At 42.5% G+C, this 18052-nt stretch overlaps 1 protein-coding gene across 1 annotated transcript in view; it reads left to right on the forward strand.

The window, feature by feature from the left end:
• The window catches only part of CSMD2 (CUB and Sushi multiple domains 2), a 495048-nt gene that overhangs the window by 125679 nt on the left and 351317 nt on the right, over positions 1–18052 (forward strand). Inside the window, exon 4 of the mRNA XM_067533952.1 lies at positions 11755–11949. Within this exon, the coding sequence (XP_067390053.1) occupies positions 11755–11949 (195 nt within the window). The remainder of the gene's footprint in view (positions 1–11754; positions 11950–18052) is intronic.

The raw sequence follows: 18052 nt of genomic DNA on the forward strand, positions 1-18052 counted from the left end.
GAGAGACAAGCTAGGGTGAGGTAATATCTTTTACTGGACCAGCTTCTGTTGGTGAGTGAGTCCAGCTTCTGAGCTGCACAGACTTTCTTCAGGCCCGGGAAAGGGATGAAGTGTCACAATGAAATCCAAGATCGAACCCATAGTTTAGCATAAGTTGTTAGTGCAAATTCTTCTCAGGGACCATTCAAGGTGAACTGTGGGTTTAGGCATGCGTGCACCCTTTGGGCCATAGAGCGTGTTTCTAACTTCCGCTGCTAACTTTATTTTGATCAGCGAGTTTTTAGCACGCTGTTGGATCTCAGCCTGATTGTCCCCAGCAAACACAGTCATCACAGAATGTAAAATGGCAGCCTCACCTGCTGCTCTGTCACAGTGGATTATTGTCTGTGTGTGTGTATATTTGGCACTGTTGGTTATTGCTCTGATTGGCCCTCCCCCACCCTTACATTCTGAGCTCCTTGGAGCAGGGCCAGTCTTCCTTGAGTTTTTGGGAACCCTCCTAGCCAGGAGTAGTTGCTACCGTTGATGAAGTAGTAGTAATAATGGAATACTGCAATCCCCTTTCAACTAGCATCCTATTTTGGACCAGCCCTGTCGTATCTATTGTGTAGCCTTCAAATCAAGCTCCATTGTCCTAGTAATCATGACTCTTTGTGGAATAGCACTTGGTAGCTCCAGAAACATAGTCGCATGTGGAGCACAATGTATTGTGCAGGTAGTGAATATTTCCTGGAGATTTCCAGCTTGGAGCACAAGAATCTGCGTGATGAAAGCCAGAGACCATTTACACCCAGGCCATGACTTTAATCTGTCATAAGATCCTTGGGCTAAAGATCTCTCTCTCTCTCACCTACTGCATAGACTTTTTCAGTGCTATCTGTAGTGGAACCGAGAGGTGTGTTTCCTTCTTGATCCCGCTAGTGAAAACCTAATGTTTGACGCATGAGATTTGATTACCTCCTCCTTCGCTCACATAAATATTGTTGATGGTCCTAAACTAGCTTGGTCTAGTTCAATATTGACCATGGGAAAGGAAAAGGCAGCCCTGAAAACACCTTGATTCAGCCCCACAATCGCCGTAATCTGAGTAGCTACCAGAAGAAGATTTGAAATTACACACAGCCTGCTTGTGTGTAAAGGTCTGCAGGGATGGTGGTGAACCTATATGAGGGTCAAACTTGTTCTCAGATGCATGTGCCCATGTTACTATGTATCTTGCAAAATCATGCTTGTGGTCAATTTTGCAACATAGGCCCCTGTGAATGACTGAATGAAACAGGACTAAGGTGTAAGGCGCCAGGCATTTTGATGACATAATTATATCATTTTAGCTTTGTTTGTAGTGGAGTGTAATAGAATTTGTTTCTGCATTTTTTATGATCATTTATGAGCACAAATTAATAATAAATCTCCCCAGTGCAGCAACAGAGGATGCCACAATCACTACAACAGCACAGTGGGATCCTGGCCCATTCGGTGAAATTTATTTGGCCTCCTGCATCTCAATGTAAGGTGTTTGTGCTATGAGCTCAGCATTTCTAAGGGCTGTTATTAATGACTTCCCTACCGCACAGTATAATATTCCACCCCTTCCAAACATACACGCTCCCAACTCAAATGTATTATGTCATTTATTGGATATTTAGCCGAGATAGCGATTTTATAATGGTGTGGTCAGGCTCTTGGTGAAAATAATGCCTCTAATTTTGGCCATTGCACTGCATAAACCAGCTGTTCAGCACTTGAAAGGATACACAGGAGGGCAAATAGTGGGGCTGGGGAGAACAAGTTCCGCTGGCAGGTTGAAACAGGAAATGGTTCAGGTTAAAGAAATGCGATTGTGGGGTGGTATTGGCACTCCCTGCTTTGCCTTTTTAATGAAGTAATTTGTAGGACTAGGTAGCTGAATGCAAGTTAAAGCACCAAATGTGTTGGATGTGTGGAGGTTTCAGGTCCTACTTCTAAGTGGATTGGTTTATCCACATCCCAAAAGCTGCACAGATTATGGGAAAACTCAGCTTGATTTTGTGTGTCGGTCCACAGGGTCGGCACCCAGAGAAGGAGTGTGGATAAGGACTGAGCGTGGTACTTTGGCAGAGGGAGAGGCTGCCCAAGACTGGAACAGCAGGGTGTTGTGAGTCAGGATTGAGGTGCACTGCTTGGCAGAGTTGTGTAGGAGGAAGGGGGTAGAAGCAGAGGCTGCTGCAGGCAAGGATTATGGAGCATTGTCTAGGCTGTCTAATGGTTGAAATGGCAAGTGGTATAGATGAGCACTGAGGGGTATTGACAGATCTGTGTAAGGGAGGCCCAGAATTGGAATAGCAGGACGTGCTATAGGTGACACCTGAGATTCATCGGCATGCAGGAGCTGATGACTGGAAATAGCGGCAGGTGCTGCAGGTCAAGACTGAAGTATGCTGGCAGAGTTGTGTGGGGAAGTTTATACAGCTGCTGGCTATGGTGTGCTGAGCTTTAAGCATTTTTATCACCCTTCACTTTCTGTAACATGCGCTGCTTTACCTCCCTGCTCAAAAAAAAAAAAAGGCCGGGCGGGAGGGTGGGGGAATTTAAAAAGAATGATAGTTAATCTTTCTCTCAAATTACTTCTTCATTCATTTTGTTATTTATCAATGTGCTTGGTGGTAGTTTTTATTCCTTTGCAATCGGGCATTAGCTAGAGAAGGTGGATAAAGAGACAAACTTTGTAGCCCTAAAGTTGGAAGTATTGAAGTGGTTTCTTTAAAAAATGAAAAGTGTCCCTTGTCAAAGGGAAACTCTGCAGCATAATACAAAGTGGATCAACACTGGCACCCAGTGTCTAGAAAGAATCACTTCAGATCTGGATTTCCAAGTCTCACACCCTTTTTCCACACTGGTGATATGCATAAAGGAGGGAAACATTTTAAATGGAGAGTTGGCACCTGCAATCTCTAGGGCTATGCTTTATACCTGAGTGGTGGTTTGGTTCCTATATTGGTAACCTTCCCTGTAACTGCTTTTTGTTACTGTCTTTTTATGCTGTGAAAAGAATACAGGATTTGTTTTTTATCTCAAAACTCTTGGCCCTGATCAAGGATTAAAAATAAAGAAATAATGAAAACGCAAACTCGCTTAGTTTTTATTAATCTTATCATAAAGCTGTTAAACTCCAGTTCAGCCAAGAATTTAAACCCCTGCTTAAATCCATTCCTACTCAGCAAAACATTTAAGCATGTGCTTAATTGTAAGCTTGTATTTAAGGTGCACTGAAGGCAGTTGGATTGAAGCACGTGCTTAAAATCAAGTGCTTTCCTGAATATGATCCCAGTTCAAGAACGTATCCTGATTCAGAAAGGGTAAGTAAGATCCATTGAAATCAATGGGAGTTAATCACCAGCTTAAAGCTCACACACTGCCAGCAAGCCCCGATTCATGTCGTAGAGATGGATTGCTGAATTAGAGTCTCAGTCAATGATTTTTTTCTCCTTAATTATTTGATTATAACAAGCCAGATCCTTGTTTTCCAGCAGCCCTGTTATTTTTAGTGGGACTACTTGGAGTAAAGGATTGCTGTGCATGAATCACAGCATGGTCACTGTGTCCCGGCATCGTTTTTCATAAGGTAAATGCCCTTGGAAGCTACTCGAATACAGGCTCCTGATGGATCTCTTCTTTAGTCGTTGTGCTTTGTATGTGCAACCTAAGGGCTTAGTACTGCAGTCATCCATAACGCTCATATAATCTCAGTCTCACATAAATCAGTAGAATTGTTCATGGCCCCAAATCAGTGAAGCATGTAAATGTATGTATAAATCTCATTGAAGTCAGTGGGTCTTAAGCACTTGCCTAACGTTAAGCGTGCGCTGAAATGCTTTATCGAATACAGGGGGCTGCTATATTGTGACCCAGGCTAGCAAAGTTATGCTCATATAGAAATAATTGGAAGATTACGCTCTGTTGTTTTTTCAAGCCTGGACTCAATGAAGCGCATAGGAATCTAATGCTTCTGGACAAAATTTTACTATGGAAATATGTAAGGTGTTGCATCTCATATGGCACATGTTGTTGCTTTCAGTGAAGCTTTCAGCATCTCAAAAGCTATCAAGGAAAAGCTTTGAAGAAAAGATGTTCAGAAATAAAGGTCCGGATGCAGCTGATTAGTTATGCGTTAAAGCTAAGTATGTGCTCCAGTCCCACAGAATGGGTCGTAGGCATGTGTGTGCTTAAAGTGTTTGGCTGAATTGAGGCTAAAGTGAGGTCTGTAGACGTAGGAGACATAGATAAGATAAACAAAGTTGCTGTTAAGTTCTTGATGCCTGACATACACAGTCTGTTTGTAATGTGGTCTGTACAGGCGTTTGTTCTCTATATATTAAAAAGTCAACAATTGGAATGGAAGGGCTTGTGATTAAGACACTAGACTGGAACTCAAGAGATTTGAGTTCTGTGCCCAGATCTGCACAGACTTGTGCAGCCTCAGGGGAGTTGTTTAATTTCCCCGGCTCTGTTCCCCATCTGTAAAATGGAATAATAGTCCTTTTCTATCTCAGAAGGAGGTTGCAAGGATAAATCCATACATACTACTATAACTGGGGTTCTGTCAGTGCCTAGATAGAATCAATTAACAGTGGATCTGGAATAGAACAATCATTCTTATTCAAAGTACAGGGAAAACATGCAGTATCTCCCTTGCCATTGGAAGTACAAGAGTTGCCTTTCTCATGGCATTTTGGTGCCTCAACTTCCTGCTCCAGCCGGATCCAGGAAGCACAAGGCAATGCACAGGCAACTGCAAGGCAACTTCCAAAAGTATTTTTACGATGAGCAAAGGTGTCCAGGTCACTTGTTCTGTCTTGACAGGTTTGTCCATAATCTTACTGTGAAAGCGCTGAGGGAAGGAGAACATGGAAATGATGAGGTGATATAGATGGGGCCCAGCTAAATGCTAATTCTATAAGGAATTCTTTTTTTGTTTGTTAGGCCAATTTAAATGCTCCTTTGTTTGCCTGCATGGTACTCTTGGAAAATAATGGCAAACCTGCACCAGCACATTCAGTTTTCATTTTCCCTTTCTGCAGAGTGGATCTGCAAAAAAAAAAAAAGCACCAAAACTCCTACCACAAAAAAGATGGATGATGAAGCATCCTAGTTCATTACTATCCAAAAGTATCTGAGTGTGTTTTTTAGCAAACAAAGAAATATTAGAGGGAGAAAATAGTTTCCATTTAGCTTTATCTCTTTTGGCTGTACTGGAAATGAATCATGACATAAAAAATAATAAAATGAAATGAAAAAGATACCATTTCTCCTTTTTTCTGGAGCACATGGCGGACATTTATTCTGAAAGTTAAAAATGTCCTTCTGAACTGAAACAGATCACACTAAAACACAGATGATATACATTAAAGGACCCTAGAATATCCCCCGGCAGATGAAGATTTATGGGCAGGGAAGGGAGAAATTGGTATTTCTCACCTAAGTTGAAATTCACCCCTGTTCCAGCAAAAGGCCTGTGCAATATTTAAGTGGTGCAGAGACTTTCTGCTGGCATTAAGCCCTCTTATCACAGTTCACCTCTGTGGAAATGGAAGAAGCAACATGTGAAATCATAAATTCAGTTTACTCCTTGGGTTGGCTTCTGGTGATGTTGGGTCCGTCAGGGACAAGGATGCAGGTGCAAGGTTCCATTCCTGGGATTCTGCCAGTTTGCCAAAGTAGAAATGGACCATTTAGGTAGCCAAATAAAAGCTTTCTTCCCCCCCAAACAAAACTCCTGTGTTTCTAATGATTTTTAACCCTCCCTGTACTGTAGTCCGTATTGGTGTGAGACGTGACACATTATGAGCTAACTAATAAAATGAATGACGTCTGTTTAAATTAGGTGTTGGCTCTTGGTTGAGTTCTGCAACCGCTGCCTGGGCACATCAGCTGTTGCAGGTGTTTGGAGCCAGGGTTTCACTTTGTCAGCAGCAAATTCTTGATGTGAATGTAAATTAGGAAGATCCATAGGTTCATAGGACCAGCATGCCCCTTGCCATGGAAAAATCTATAGGAATGGGAAGTGAGGGGGGGGCAGGGGGTGGAGGAACCTGGAACATCCTGTCCTGGGTTGGACTGGAATTAGAGTGGCCTTATACATGGCATTTTGGTGCTTCAATTTCCAACTCCAAATGGATCCAAGGGAATGAAAAAGCAAGTTGGAAAAAGCAGCTGAAAGGAAACTTCTGAAAGTGTTTCTAGGATGTGCAGAGGTGCCTGAGTTAGTTCTATCCTGACAGGTCTGCCCTTCTCACTTTATCTCTCAACTCCCTCTAGCATGGCTTGAAGACCTGTTTTGTTGCAGTCATTTTATTCTGGAACCCACAGACACATGCACTGGCTTGGTTTTGGTTTTGGTTTTTTGCTGGGTGTGTGAATTAATTGGGACAGAGCAGATTACATGAGGCCCCAAATCCTAAAAGTTGTGCTCCTTGATAAGACTTCAAGGTTAGAAAAACAATAGCATTAAAATATCGCTGTCATAAACAACTATAGATAATTCAGGCCATAAAAATGTTTTTTAGCCATGTAAATAGGGTAATAGACGAGGATATAGTAGCTAGATCTATTAAATGTTTGAGTTATTTTTCATTCAAGCAATATAAAGGGAGAAAATAGGTCTGTAGATTAATCTGAATAGGAGCCAGCAAAGACATTTAATCTGAATGGCTAATAAGTAGTGTTGTTGCCGTTAGTGTTTTGAAGCTACCTGAAAGAGTGCAATAACTCAAATGTTTCACGTGATAAACGGGATGAGAAGCATCTTTTTCTGAGCTGATGAAGGGAGCCGTGGAGTGTTAGAAAAGGCTGATATGATTAGGCTGAATGTACCTTGATGGTGGGATTCTGTCCAAGGATGCACTGAGTCCCATATAATGAATTCAAAACTACTAATTAATTTCGAATGAACTGGAACGAGCAGGAGAGGCAGCAAATTGTGGCTGCTGTGATGCCTGCTAGCTTTTTAAAGTATCCGGCGCGGTGATGCTTGACGTAGGGATGAGATGGGGTGAGAACCAAATGGTGCCTGTTGAAAACAAAGGAGCGTAAAAATGAATGGGGAGCTGCACCCAAGAAGAGTGAAGACAGTGAAGGGATTGGGGTCTCTGAAATGGAACGATTGGGTCACCAGGTCAAGAGTGAACCCTGGCAAATGCTGTGCTTAGCTGGCAGTGAGAATAGATGGAGGAAAGTGCTCAACTCTCCCCTGACTCCCTCCATATCTAGCTTCATTGCAGGCCACATGTGACAGGAACCACTAGAGACTTCCTGGATTGGGGCCTACCGACGTGGGGTGCGATAAAGTTAGTGGAGGTTGGCTTTGCCCAGGACATGGGCCTAAGGCAGGGTTTGAAGGTGGGAATGCAGGGTACTTGGTGCACTGCATGTGGGAGGATGTTCCAGTGCATGAACAGGCACAAAGCCAGTAGGAGGAAGAGGAGAGATGAAGGGAGAGAAGCGTGTAGGGGGAGTGCGAGTGAAATGAGGGCAGACGTGCAGGTGGGCTGGGGAGTGGGGAAGCCAGCGTGGGTGCCTGGAGATGAGGACAGCGAAGCTTGAATTGAAATGCAGGAGGAGAGGGGAAGCCGGTGGAGGGGTCAGAGCCGGGGAGCAGCCAGTTTGTGCAAATTAACTTGAAACTTGTTTCTGGAGGAGCAGGGGACTGCGGGATATGCTGCAGAGTCGTAGGAAGAGTGGAGGGAGTTCCAGTTGGCTGTTTAGGCCTGGCTAACCTTTTCCTTACCCTGAAGTTTAATATTTTGTCTTTGGAAGATTATTTTTTTCCTCTTATGAGATGAATCATAGAGTTTGAGACCAGACGAGACCACCATCCAGTTTGACCCCCCTGCACGTCACAGACCACTCATGCCACCCAGCTCTTGCAGACCAAAGTATTACAGCCCACAAGGAGGCTGTAATAGGAGAGACCGGTGTCCCAGGCCCGCACAGTAGCAGGGAAATGATTAAGTGAGAGAGACCGAGAAAATCGTGGCAGGTTACCAGCACCCAACATAGCCTTCATCTCCCACTGTGCCGCTGCACATAACCTTAGCAGTAATTGAACTGAGTTGGAGAGGCAGGGCCATCTAATGGATAGGGTACTGCCCTGGCATTCAGGTGAGCTGGCTTCTCCTCCTGGCTCTGACACTGCCCTTTTTATGCCACCTTGTTCAGACAAATCACACCCCCTTCCTGCCCCTTTTGTCTGTTTCGACTGTAAGCTCTTTAGCGTTGTCTTTTTACTGTGTGTTTGTACAGCTCCTAGCATTCAGAGCCTAGCACAAGTGTGGCCTTGATTTTGGTTGAGCCCATTAGGTGCTTTTGGAATAATAATAATAATAATAAAATCCTCACCACCCATCTCCCCTAGCAATAAAGGATACAACTTGACACTGGGTTAAAACCAAGCTAAATAATGCAGACTGCCATCCATTTTCTCATGCAAAGAAACAGACTTTTAGTTCAAATAAACAAACAAAAGCCAGGACTTTAATTCAGCTGTATCAGTCTTGTGTCTGACTGCATTCATTTCCATACAGTCACTGGAAAGTATTATGCTGAGTGGTAGGAACATGGCTTTTATGGGGAGAATAATCCATGCTGCCAGTCTACAGTGGAATCGGTAAATGGGTAGGACAAAGCTTCAATAATACTATTCCGTGTGACATCTGGGTAAATGTTACAGTTCTATTAACCTCACGGGCAATCAAAGAGGCTGGCTGTTAGATACAGCCAAGTGTGAGCAATAATATCTCCTCTAAGAAATTGTGGAATAGAAACACATTCAAAAGTGTTGTGGTTGTCCTGGGCCCTATCAGTCATGTGCAGAGCTCAAAGGCAGGCATTTGCTTGTGTTGCTGTTGGAATGAACCAAATGGGAGACCTAGAAGGACATTTTTTTATGCTGTGCCACTCAATGGCCTATTTCGTCACCTTAGAGTGCAGCCCCAGCTCAAGAGCAGGGCAGAAAGTCGTTTGCGACTCAGAGTCACATTCGGGTACTTGACTGTCCCCTTGGATGAAGTAGTCTGTACGAGTTCTTGTCTTGGGGCAGATTTGCTTCCTTCTCTGCACCAGCGTGACGTCATGGATGTGGCAGACAAAGGATCCATCCATTCGGTGCACCTGCCTGCCCGCCCCCAACCCACGTGGGTGGAAGGAGGAGAAGGAGCCCTGTGGAGATTGTTCTCCTTCCAGGACATGGTGACAGGGTGTGCCTGCCCAGCACAGGCACACGGCACGGACCCGAAGTGAGCAATGAGCTATCGCTGCCTTATCTCCTGTGCACAAAAGGCATGTGGACTTTGTCTGCCCAGTAACACGACGTTGGTTAATGTAGCCAAATGAAGTAACATTTTTAAATGAGATCCCATTTTTCAAAGATGATCTTAAGATATGATGCAGGTCGAGGTTGTCCGATTGTTAACAGTTCATTAAATAAAGAGCAGCGAGTGCTAGAGAGTGACTTTTAAAAATGATAGATTCTTATTTATAGTGAAGTTCCAGTCATTAATTTTAAAGGGAGAAAGCACAAAAGCAGGAGTGGGGTCATTACAAAAATTTGACATTGGTAATTTAATTAAATTGGGTCTTTGAGTATCGTTGCAGAAAATGAAACATTAGTTCTACACCGACTCTCAACTCATTCGGCATATTTAACAATATCCAACCCCCACCTCTGAATTTCTTTTTAATATAGTTAGTCAGTAACTCCACAGTTGTTTCATGTGGCTGTCAGAGTTGTTGGTGAATGCCTATTAGTGCACTCTACAGAGACACTTTTAAAATAAAGTGCTTCATTCTAAGTGCTTTCCAACGTCTAATAAGCATCATCTGCTCTGTTTTCTGCCCTATCTAGGTTTTGATATGGGTACCCACCACCATAGTATCTAAGAGGCTATATGGGGGGAAATGAAGCACAGTGAGGTGAAGTCATTATTATTGGAAATAGTATTTATATTGCGATAGCCCCAGTTGAGATCAGGGTTCCATTGTGCTAGGTGCTGTACAGACACCTAGTAAGAAAGTCCCTTTCCCAAAGAGCTTAGCATTTAAATAGACAAGATGGAAAAAGGGTGGGAGGGGAAACTGAGGCAGCACTGAGCTTTTTAAAGCAGCCCAGGAAGACTTAGACACGTCTTCCATTAGAATTAATGGAACCCTAGGTAGCTCAGGTTATGTTTAACCTGGGAGTTGGAGGCCTAGGGACCCACAGGGTCAGTTGGTGTGGCTGTCCAATAGCCTCAGTAAAAGAATCCCCTTTATATTCACTGCAGTCGAGCCTTGCCCCATCTTTACCACAGTGGACAGCGTCCATTTAGTGATGGGGGCATAGAACCTGTTCCTGCAATATCTTGACTGCGTATGAGGTCTGAAGTGATTTGATGCAGGTTCTGCTACCTGGGCCTGGCTTTCTGCTCATGGCACAGCAGAAAATTGAGTCACTTTTCTAAAACATTTCCTTGTGCAGGACAGCATTACAGTGGCTAAATATGTCGTTGTGAATATTCACTTTATTTCACTTGGCTGTGCACTGCTCTAGCTTTGTTTTCCTCTACTATATCCCGTGTATACTTGGCAATTCATTTTGCTGTTTCTCTTGCTCTTCTCCTTGGCACGATCTCAGACTAAACCTCCCTGTGCTCTCAGGAATTCGTTCTTTTTGTGCATGCCCTTGACCAAATTCCTGTATGTGTAGTAAACACGAAATCAGCTCTGAAACAGATACTCTTTTTCCTTAGATTTCCTTCAGTGTTCCATCGCCGAGGAAAGGGAATTGTCGTACAAGATGGTGTAGAAGGGCCTGATTCAAAGCTGAGAAAGCCAGTGGTGGGCTTTCCATTGTCATCATTGGCCTTTGGATCAGGCCCCAAACACCTGAATAGAATTGATCTTTGTGGAGTGCTTTATGGGAGTTTTATACAAAGTCTCTAGTGCTACTGGACAGAGGCACTGGTGAAAACGGGCAAGATTTATTACAGTTTCAGCTGCCCCTTTCACCTTAAAATTGGATAAGGTGGGCCAGATCCTTAGCGGATGTAAATTTGGTGTAACTCTCTTGCCTTCTTTGGAGATACAATAATTTGTACTAGTTGAGAATCTAGCCTTATATGTGAAACGTAAAGCAGTGATATTTGGACCTTTTTGTCTCTAAGAGTAATTGCTAATTAAAGGCTTTGCCATTTTATATACCATTCTTAAGCCTTACACAATTCCACTTGTATTGCAAAAGATTTTGTGCCCCGCCTGGTGAATTCCATTGAGTAACGCTGAGTTCCTGTATAAAACATAATCTGTGGAGATTTTCACGCTCTAAATACCTAAAATGGTTAGAGAAAATATCTTGATTCCTTGTAGGAGTTGGGAAGGAATATGCTTCTCCTATGCAGAGCTTGGCATAGTTGTTTAAGTGAGTTACTGGGAGAGGTTACCCTTTAGTGAAGCGTCATCACTAGGGAAGGTAACATACCAGACTTGGTGGGTCCTGGACTGATCAATATGGTAAATCCTGTGGCCAGCGTGCTTGCTTTTTGCATTTTAAATGGTACGTTTGCTTTGGCACTGGAATGGGGCCGAACTGACTTGGCATTTATTTAATTGTGTCATTGGGTTATGTGTCTGACAAGGTGAACCTTGCTATGAGACATGGGGCTAAATAAGGAGGATGTCTTAATTGAATTGAGGCAGTGGAATTTGCAGTCTCTGGCTAACGAGGAACAATTTTCTCTCTGGCAGTTTTACCGAGTCACACGTGTGGAAATCCGGGAAGACTCCAGAATGGGATCCAACAAGGGACGACGTTCAGCATTGGAGACAAAGTGAGGTATAGCTGCAACCCAGGCTTCTTTTTGGAGGGACATGCGTTGCTCACTTGCCATGCCAGTTCGGAAAACAGTGCCTCTTGGGATTTCCCACTACCCTCCTGCAGAGGTAAAGTGCTTCCTTATGTTGATCTGTAGATCAGTGACGCAAACTAATGATCATGAGAAAACTATAGCTAGAGACATCCTCTAGCTGTGGATGGAATCCGAGATGGTGCAGAATGAGAGGTTACATGGGACTGGCAACATTGCATTTGGTGGGATATTGGTTTACAAACCAAACCAAACCCAGTGAAACCCAAACAAGATACAGTTGAGAGTCAGAATTTATTTGATCAGAATCCCTAAAGCTCCGGAGATTTGGATGAACAATAATACTTACAATTTATATAGCACTTTACAATGCTTTAAATGTGTACAACCATTTAATTAACTGATTCTCACAATCCTTGGTCATTATCGTCATCCCCAGATGGGGAAACCGAGGCAGTGAAGTTAAATGACTTTCCCAAGGCCACCCACAGAGACTTTGTGTTAGAGCCACAATTGGAATCTGGGACCTCCTGTTCTTCCAATCTCACGCTCGTTCCTCCAGTGCAACTTCCCATATAGCCCCAGCTTTGCTCCATCTCTAGAAGGGGATCTTGTAAAATGCATGCATGTCACTGGGTTCACTCCAGGTGGTGAAATTCACTCCGATGCACAGGGCCTTGCATGAGGCTTTATGCCCTGGAACTATAAAGCAGACTTGCGAGGGATAGAGATCTGCAGTTGGGTTGGGTCTCATACAGGGGGTGCTAAGTAGTGTTAAGAGGTATGTTTCGGCAACGGAATGACTCTAAAATGTTGGAACAGTCTCTCAAGGGAAATGGTGGAGGATCTATAGCCTGCATCGTTTCAGACTGGACTGGAGAATAAAGCATGGGGAACAATCCTGCCCTGGAATGGGGCACAGGCAAAGTAGTATAATAGGTATTTTCCATCTCAGGGTCCTCTGTCTGATTGATAGTCTCCATCATGGAATCCTCTCTTCCTCCTGTTCCCCATATTGTGTTTTCCAATCATTTTATATTTCCTATTGGTCGTTCTGACCAAAACGAGAGCTTCAACAGGGTCATTTAAAAAGCCCAAATGCTCTCTGCTCTATGGACTAGGTCAATGGCTTTCCACCTTTCCAGACTACTGTATCCCTTTCAGGAGTCTGATTTGTTTTGCATACCCTAAATTACACCTCATTTAAAAACTACTTGCTTACAAAATCAGACATAAAAATACAAAAGTATTGCAGCACACTAGTACTGACAAATTGCTGACTTTCTCATTTTTACCATATAATTATAAAATAAATGGAGTGGAATATAAATATTGTATTTGCTTTTCAGTGTAGAGCACGTAGAGCAGTAGAGATAATTGTCTGTAGGAAATTTTAGTTTGTACTGACTTTGCTAGTGCTTTTTTGTAGCCTGGTTTAAAATAGTGAAGTATCTAAATGAGTTGATGTATCCCCTGGAAGACCTCTGCGTCCCCTCTGGGATATGCGTACACCTGGTTGAAAATCACTAGGTTAGGTGACCAGCTGGATCAGCAGGCTGAGAGCTTTGTTTGAAGCCCACAATAGAACAGCTAATTTGTTGTGTTAAAGGGGGCTTAAAGTCTAGGGACTTCAAATCCAGTGTGGTGACTTCTTGTTTTTTCCATGTATTTTAATAAGCAGAATGCATTGCAGCTGGTTTTATTAGGCCAGGCAAGGCCAGGGTGACCTGGGAAGCCTAGCACTGGGGTCTGATTCTCCAATGCTTTGCTCTTTGGGCCTGTTGCCTCGCATCTTTTGCAGTCATTTCGACCTGCAGAAAGTGGGTATAAAATGCAACCAGTCTGATTGGGCAGGGTTTGACGCCCACTTTGCACTGGCTACAGGCTGTCCAATATAGAGGGCAGCAGAGAAATAGGAACGCAGTCTCTGTGCTGGAGAAAGTTACGCAGGAGGTAAAACTTGATTTAAAGACCTGCTTATTAAAAGGGCTATTTATACTGCAGTCTCTGGGAGCGAGTGGAATTTCAGTTTTTGTGACTATGGGGAATAGCTTCTTGATAATCCTTTGTGGATCCAGGGGGCCTCAGGAAACTAGCTTGTCGGTAAATATACAAGTGTCTGTGTTGTTTTACCAAAATAGTTAGTTGGTGCTTCTCAACTTCATTTTGGTTCGATTCCTTCTGTCCTTCAGCAGACCATCTTGTACTGATCCTTTTATTGACTCTCTACTTCTGTAATCAATTGGAAGCTTGAGCCAGAACATACATCTTGAAATTTAAATACAAAAAGTTTGTTTGCCTGATGATATATGTTCCTATGTATCCTTTGATGAGTCATGCAGTCGTAGTTCATGCTGCTTATTGTGTTTATCTTACACCTATCTACTGCTCTTGTGTGTTGCCTATGGTCCCAATTCCGGAGTGGTTGATGCAGCTAGGCTGACACTGGTGAGGAATGTTTTACCTCTTCATTTTTCATCTCCAAATTAGCATCCTTAGTCTTGACTTTCTAGTTTCATGCTGAGTCAGTGCTTCCATCATAAACTCTTATTCTTCAATGTGTTTGCAACTGGCTGGAGAGAGGAAGGGGGGGAAAACCCCACCCTCTAGGCTGAAACATGGTATAAAATGTCAGATTGCTCTTAGACTAAAGGAAATGCCATGGAAGAATAGACCAGTGCTCGATCTAATCTGACATCTTGTCTCTGACAGTGGCTGGTGCTTCAGAAAGAGGCTAAACATTGCTCGACTATTATACAGGTTTTTGTGCAATGCCATTCCATAGGGGAGGGAATGCCTCCTGACCTCAGCAGGTGCTGATGCCTTGGAGGATAAAGATTAATAACCCTTGTAATTTTTATTTGATTTTGCTGCAGATGGTCTTCTTATCTGTGTGCAATCCTTTTGTTTAAGAACCGATTAAGGTTACTAATTTTAAAAACATTATAAATAAAATTACCACCGCCTTCTTGATATTTCAAATACTTACAGTTGAAAAATGTCAGAAAAAAATACTGTAATGGTCATGTTGCATTGTGGCAAGTATTTATTTGTTTTAAATCAGTTTATTTGCTCAAGCAGTATCATATGGTGATGTGTTCTAAGTGTTACCCTTCTGTGCAATATGTAGTCAGATATTTGTTGATCATTTTAGTAAATGGATTCTGCAATACTTTAAGTTAATGGTAAATGCCCACTGAGTTTAGGACAACAAAGATCAGCCCCCCTGATGTCCAGACCTGTAATATTTACATTTGATATGAAAATGTAGGAAGCAGAAAAAAACTAATAAGAAATTGACACAATAGAGAACCCAGAACCTGCCCAACCATATGAATTGTTTTTACCATAATTTTTTTCAGTAGTCAAATTTAAAATTGATGTCTGACTGTTAGACTGGCACTACAGACTGTAATGACTGGAAAGGTCAAAAGATTTGCATAGAGACAAAAGGGTTAACACTGTCCCATTCTGCTGGGAAAATAATTCGTCTTCAGAGCTACTGCCTGAATAGAAATGCGTATTTCCTTGATAGAAATGAGACCTTCTCAATGTCTGCACAGCGTGTGTTCAGCCTGTGGATTTCCTTGCCTAAGGAAATCAGTCAAATATCGTATCTGGATTCTTTTTTGAAATGACTGGATAACCTTCTGACCAATATTTTTAGCTGTGTGAGCTAAAATAAGTCAGTCACATGCTTCAGGGCATAAACTGACTGTTGCATGGGTCAGGAAGGAATTTGTTTTCCCCATGTAGAACATTACACAATTGGCTGGTTACATTTAGGTTTAAAAAGATAGCATATAATTTCTGAGACATCTGGCAGTGGCTACAGACAGGTATTTGAGACATCTATAATGTGACGTGACACTGCATATCTTACTGTACTATAGCACTGCGTATACGCCTGTGTATACACTGTGTATGACTATTAAGGAACTGATGTATTTCTAAGCAAATCCGTGTCACCTAGGTTGCATGAGTGGTTCCAGAGAATTTGTTACTATCTGTCAGATGAAGGACACACATTTGTTTAACAAGAGCAAATACAGTGATCACCCTAACAAGTCAAGATTTGCAAATGGAAACCATTTAGGTGGTGGTGGTTGTGATTGTTACAGATATTGTGTATTACAATTACAGGGAAAAGCTGTAGTTAATTGAAATACTGCTGTGTGGTATCTACTGACAAATCCTGATTATTTTTTTAATGGCAACCATTGTACCTATTTATTTGAGTCTAACGATGTATCAGTTATGCACAGAACAAATGAAGCCGTTTATCTCTGCTGAGAATCTCACCTGTTCTACAGTTCCAAGGGCATGCTTTGTTTTTTGAACTAGTATTTATGATGATGATTGTGGAAGAGTGTCGGAGATATAGTAACAGATCAACGCCCCCTAGTGCTAGGTGCTGGATACATCGGACTACCCTTTAAAAAGAAAATAAAAGCACTGCATATGTAACACACTTACAAAATATGTCATGGCTCTCGCAATTGGCTTCCAACACAGAAAATAACATACTGCTGCTCCTAGCTAATGGAATTACACCTTTTGCTTAAGTGATGGAGGCCTGTTCTTGAGTGTGGAAAGCCCCACGTTCAAATCCTGCAAATGCCCCTTGGAGAATGAGATGGTGATGTTAGAAATAGATTGACTTCCTTTGTCTTTCATCAATTTTTCCATACGCATTACTCTATACAAGCCTCAGAGGAGTTACTCCAGATAATTACTGATTGGGGGGGCAGAAGGGGAGGCAAAAATCAAGCACCCAAATCAGACTTGTTTCAGTCAGTACAACACTCTGCTACCTCTTTGTTTTATGCTTTTTTGTAACTAGGATGCTATAAAGCGAAAGGAGGTAACAGCAGCTCACTCTGAGAATTCTAATGCTTTGCTTAGCTGGTGCAACAACCCTTTCCACATTTTATATAAACATTAGCTTTTTATTCTGTGGTTAAATCAAATTGAGCATAAACTACGTAACAACACCTGCAGCTCCATTAGGAGGCGAAAAAGTCTTAAGTAACATTTTTCATTCCGGAAAATAAGGTCACATACCCTGCACAGCCAACACTGGAAGCATGTTCCCTTAAATCTGTGAGTTGTGTTCTGTTTTATTTACCCATTTCATTCTTTTGTTTCTTCATGCCACTTGCTGTCTTCCAATAGATTCGCGGTGCTCTGGACCTGCTTCCTCCAACATCCAAAGTTTACTGTAACATCTCCTTGCAATGGAAGATAAATAAGAATATGTTGGCAGCTGTATGTATTTATTGGGGAAGGCATCGCCAGGGCTGTTGGAGGAGTATTTTCCATCATATCTGACACTGTGTTAGTCTTACATAAATGTGTGGTGTGTGGGGTTTTTAAGCCTCCATCTAAGGTACACTTACTTTCTCTGCTGCCTTGCAGCAGGATGACACCAGCATTTTAACAAGAGGTTCCTACAAAAATTCCATTGCTTTCCCTACATCCTCGGGGTGATTGTGCTGTAGAGAATCTGTTTGTTTTTATTCCATTCAAACAGTGCTTCCTCAAACAAAAGGGAGGAAACAGTTCTCCTTGCGAAACAAACATTTATTGAGTGCATTGGCTGGAAATCTTTCTAGTCTGTTCCCTTCTATAACAGATGAATTAGATGTGGGCCAGGCTGCTGAATTCAGGTTTAAGTGTCAGGTTGAGGAACGAGAGCACAGTAATCATGGGAGCTGCTGTTTTGACAGCAAACTGGTCTAATGTCTCTATAATGTACAATGAGTGGGCATATGCTTAAGAGAAAATGTTGTCCTAAAAAGCCTGCATTCAAAAGGTTCAGAGGGGAGAGCAGAAGTTAGAAAGAAAAGATAAACCACCACCTATTAAGCTGACCAGTGTTGTCTTGTTTCATTGTTCCTCTCTCACTGATGTCTGTCTGTCTACCTGTTGTCTTTTGCCTTATATTTAGATTGTGTGCTTTTTGGGGCAGAGACTTCTTGTTCTGTGTCTGTACAGCATCTAGCACAGTGGGGACCTGGTCCTTTACTGGGGCTCTTAGGTGCTACTGAAATACAAATCATGAATGTACATTAGATTTTTTTTCCTCTGTGTGCTAGCATGACCCTCATCACCATCTGAGTGCCCCTCAAGCATATCTGAATTTTTCTTTCTAATGTCCCTGTGGGGGAGCAAAATGA

This window comes from Emydura macquarii, unplaced genomic scaffold (assembly GCF_026122565.2).
Source record: "Emydura macquarii macquarii isolate MOO-44397 ecotype Brisbane River unplaced genomic scaffold, CSIRO-AGI_Emac_v2 contig_3348, whole genome shotgun sequence".
Classification (NCBI taxonomy): Eukaryota; Metazoa; Chordata; order Testudines; family Chelidae; genus Emydura; species Emydura macquarii.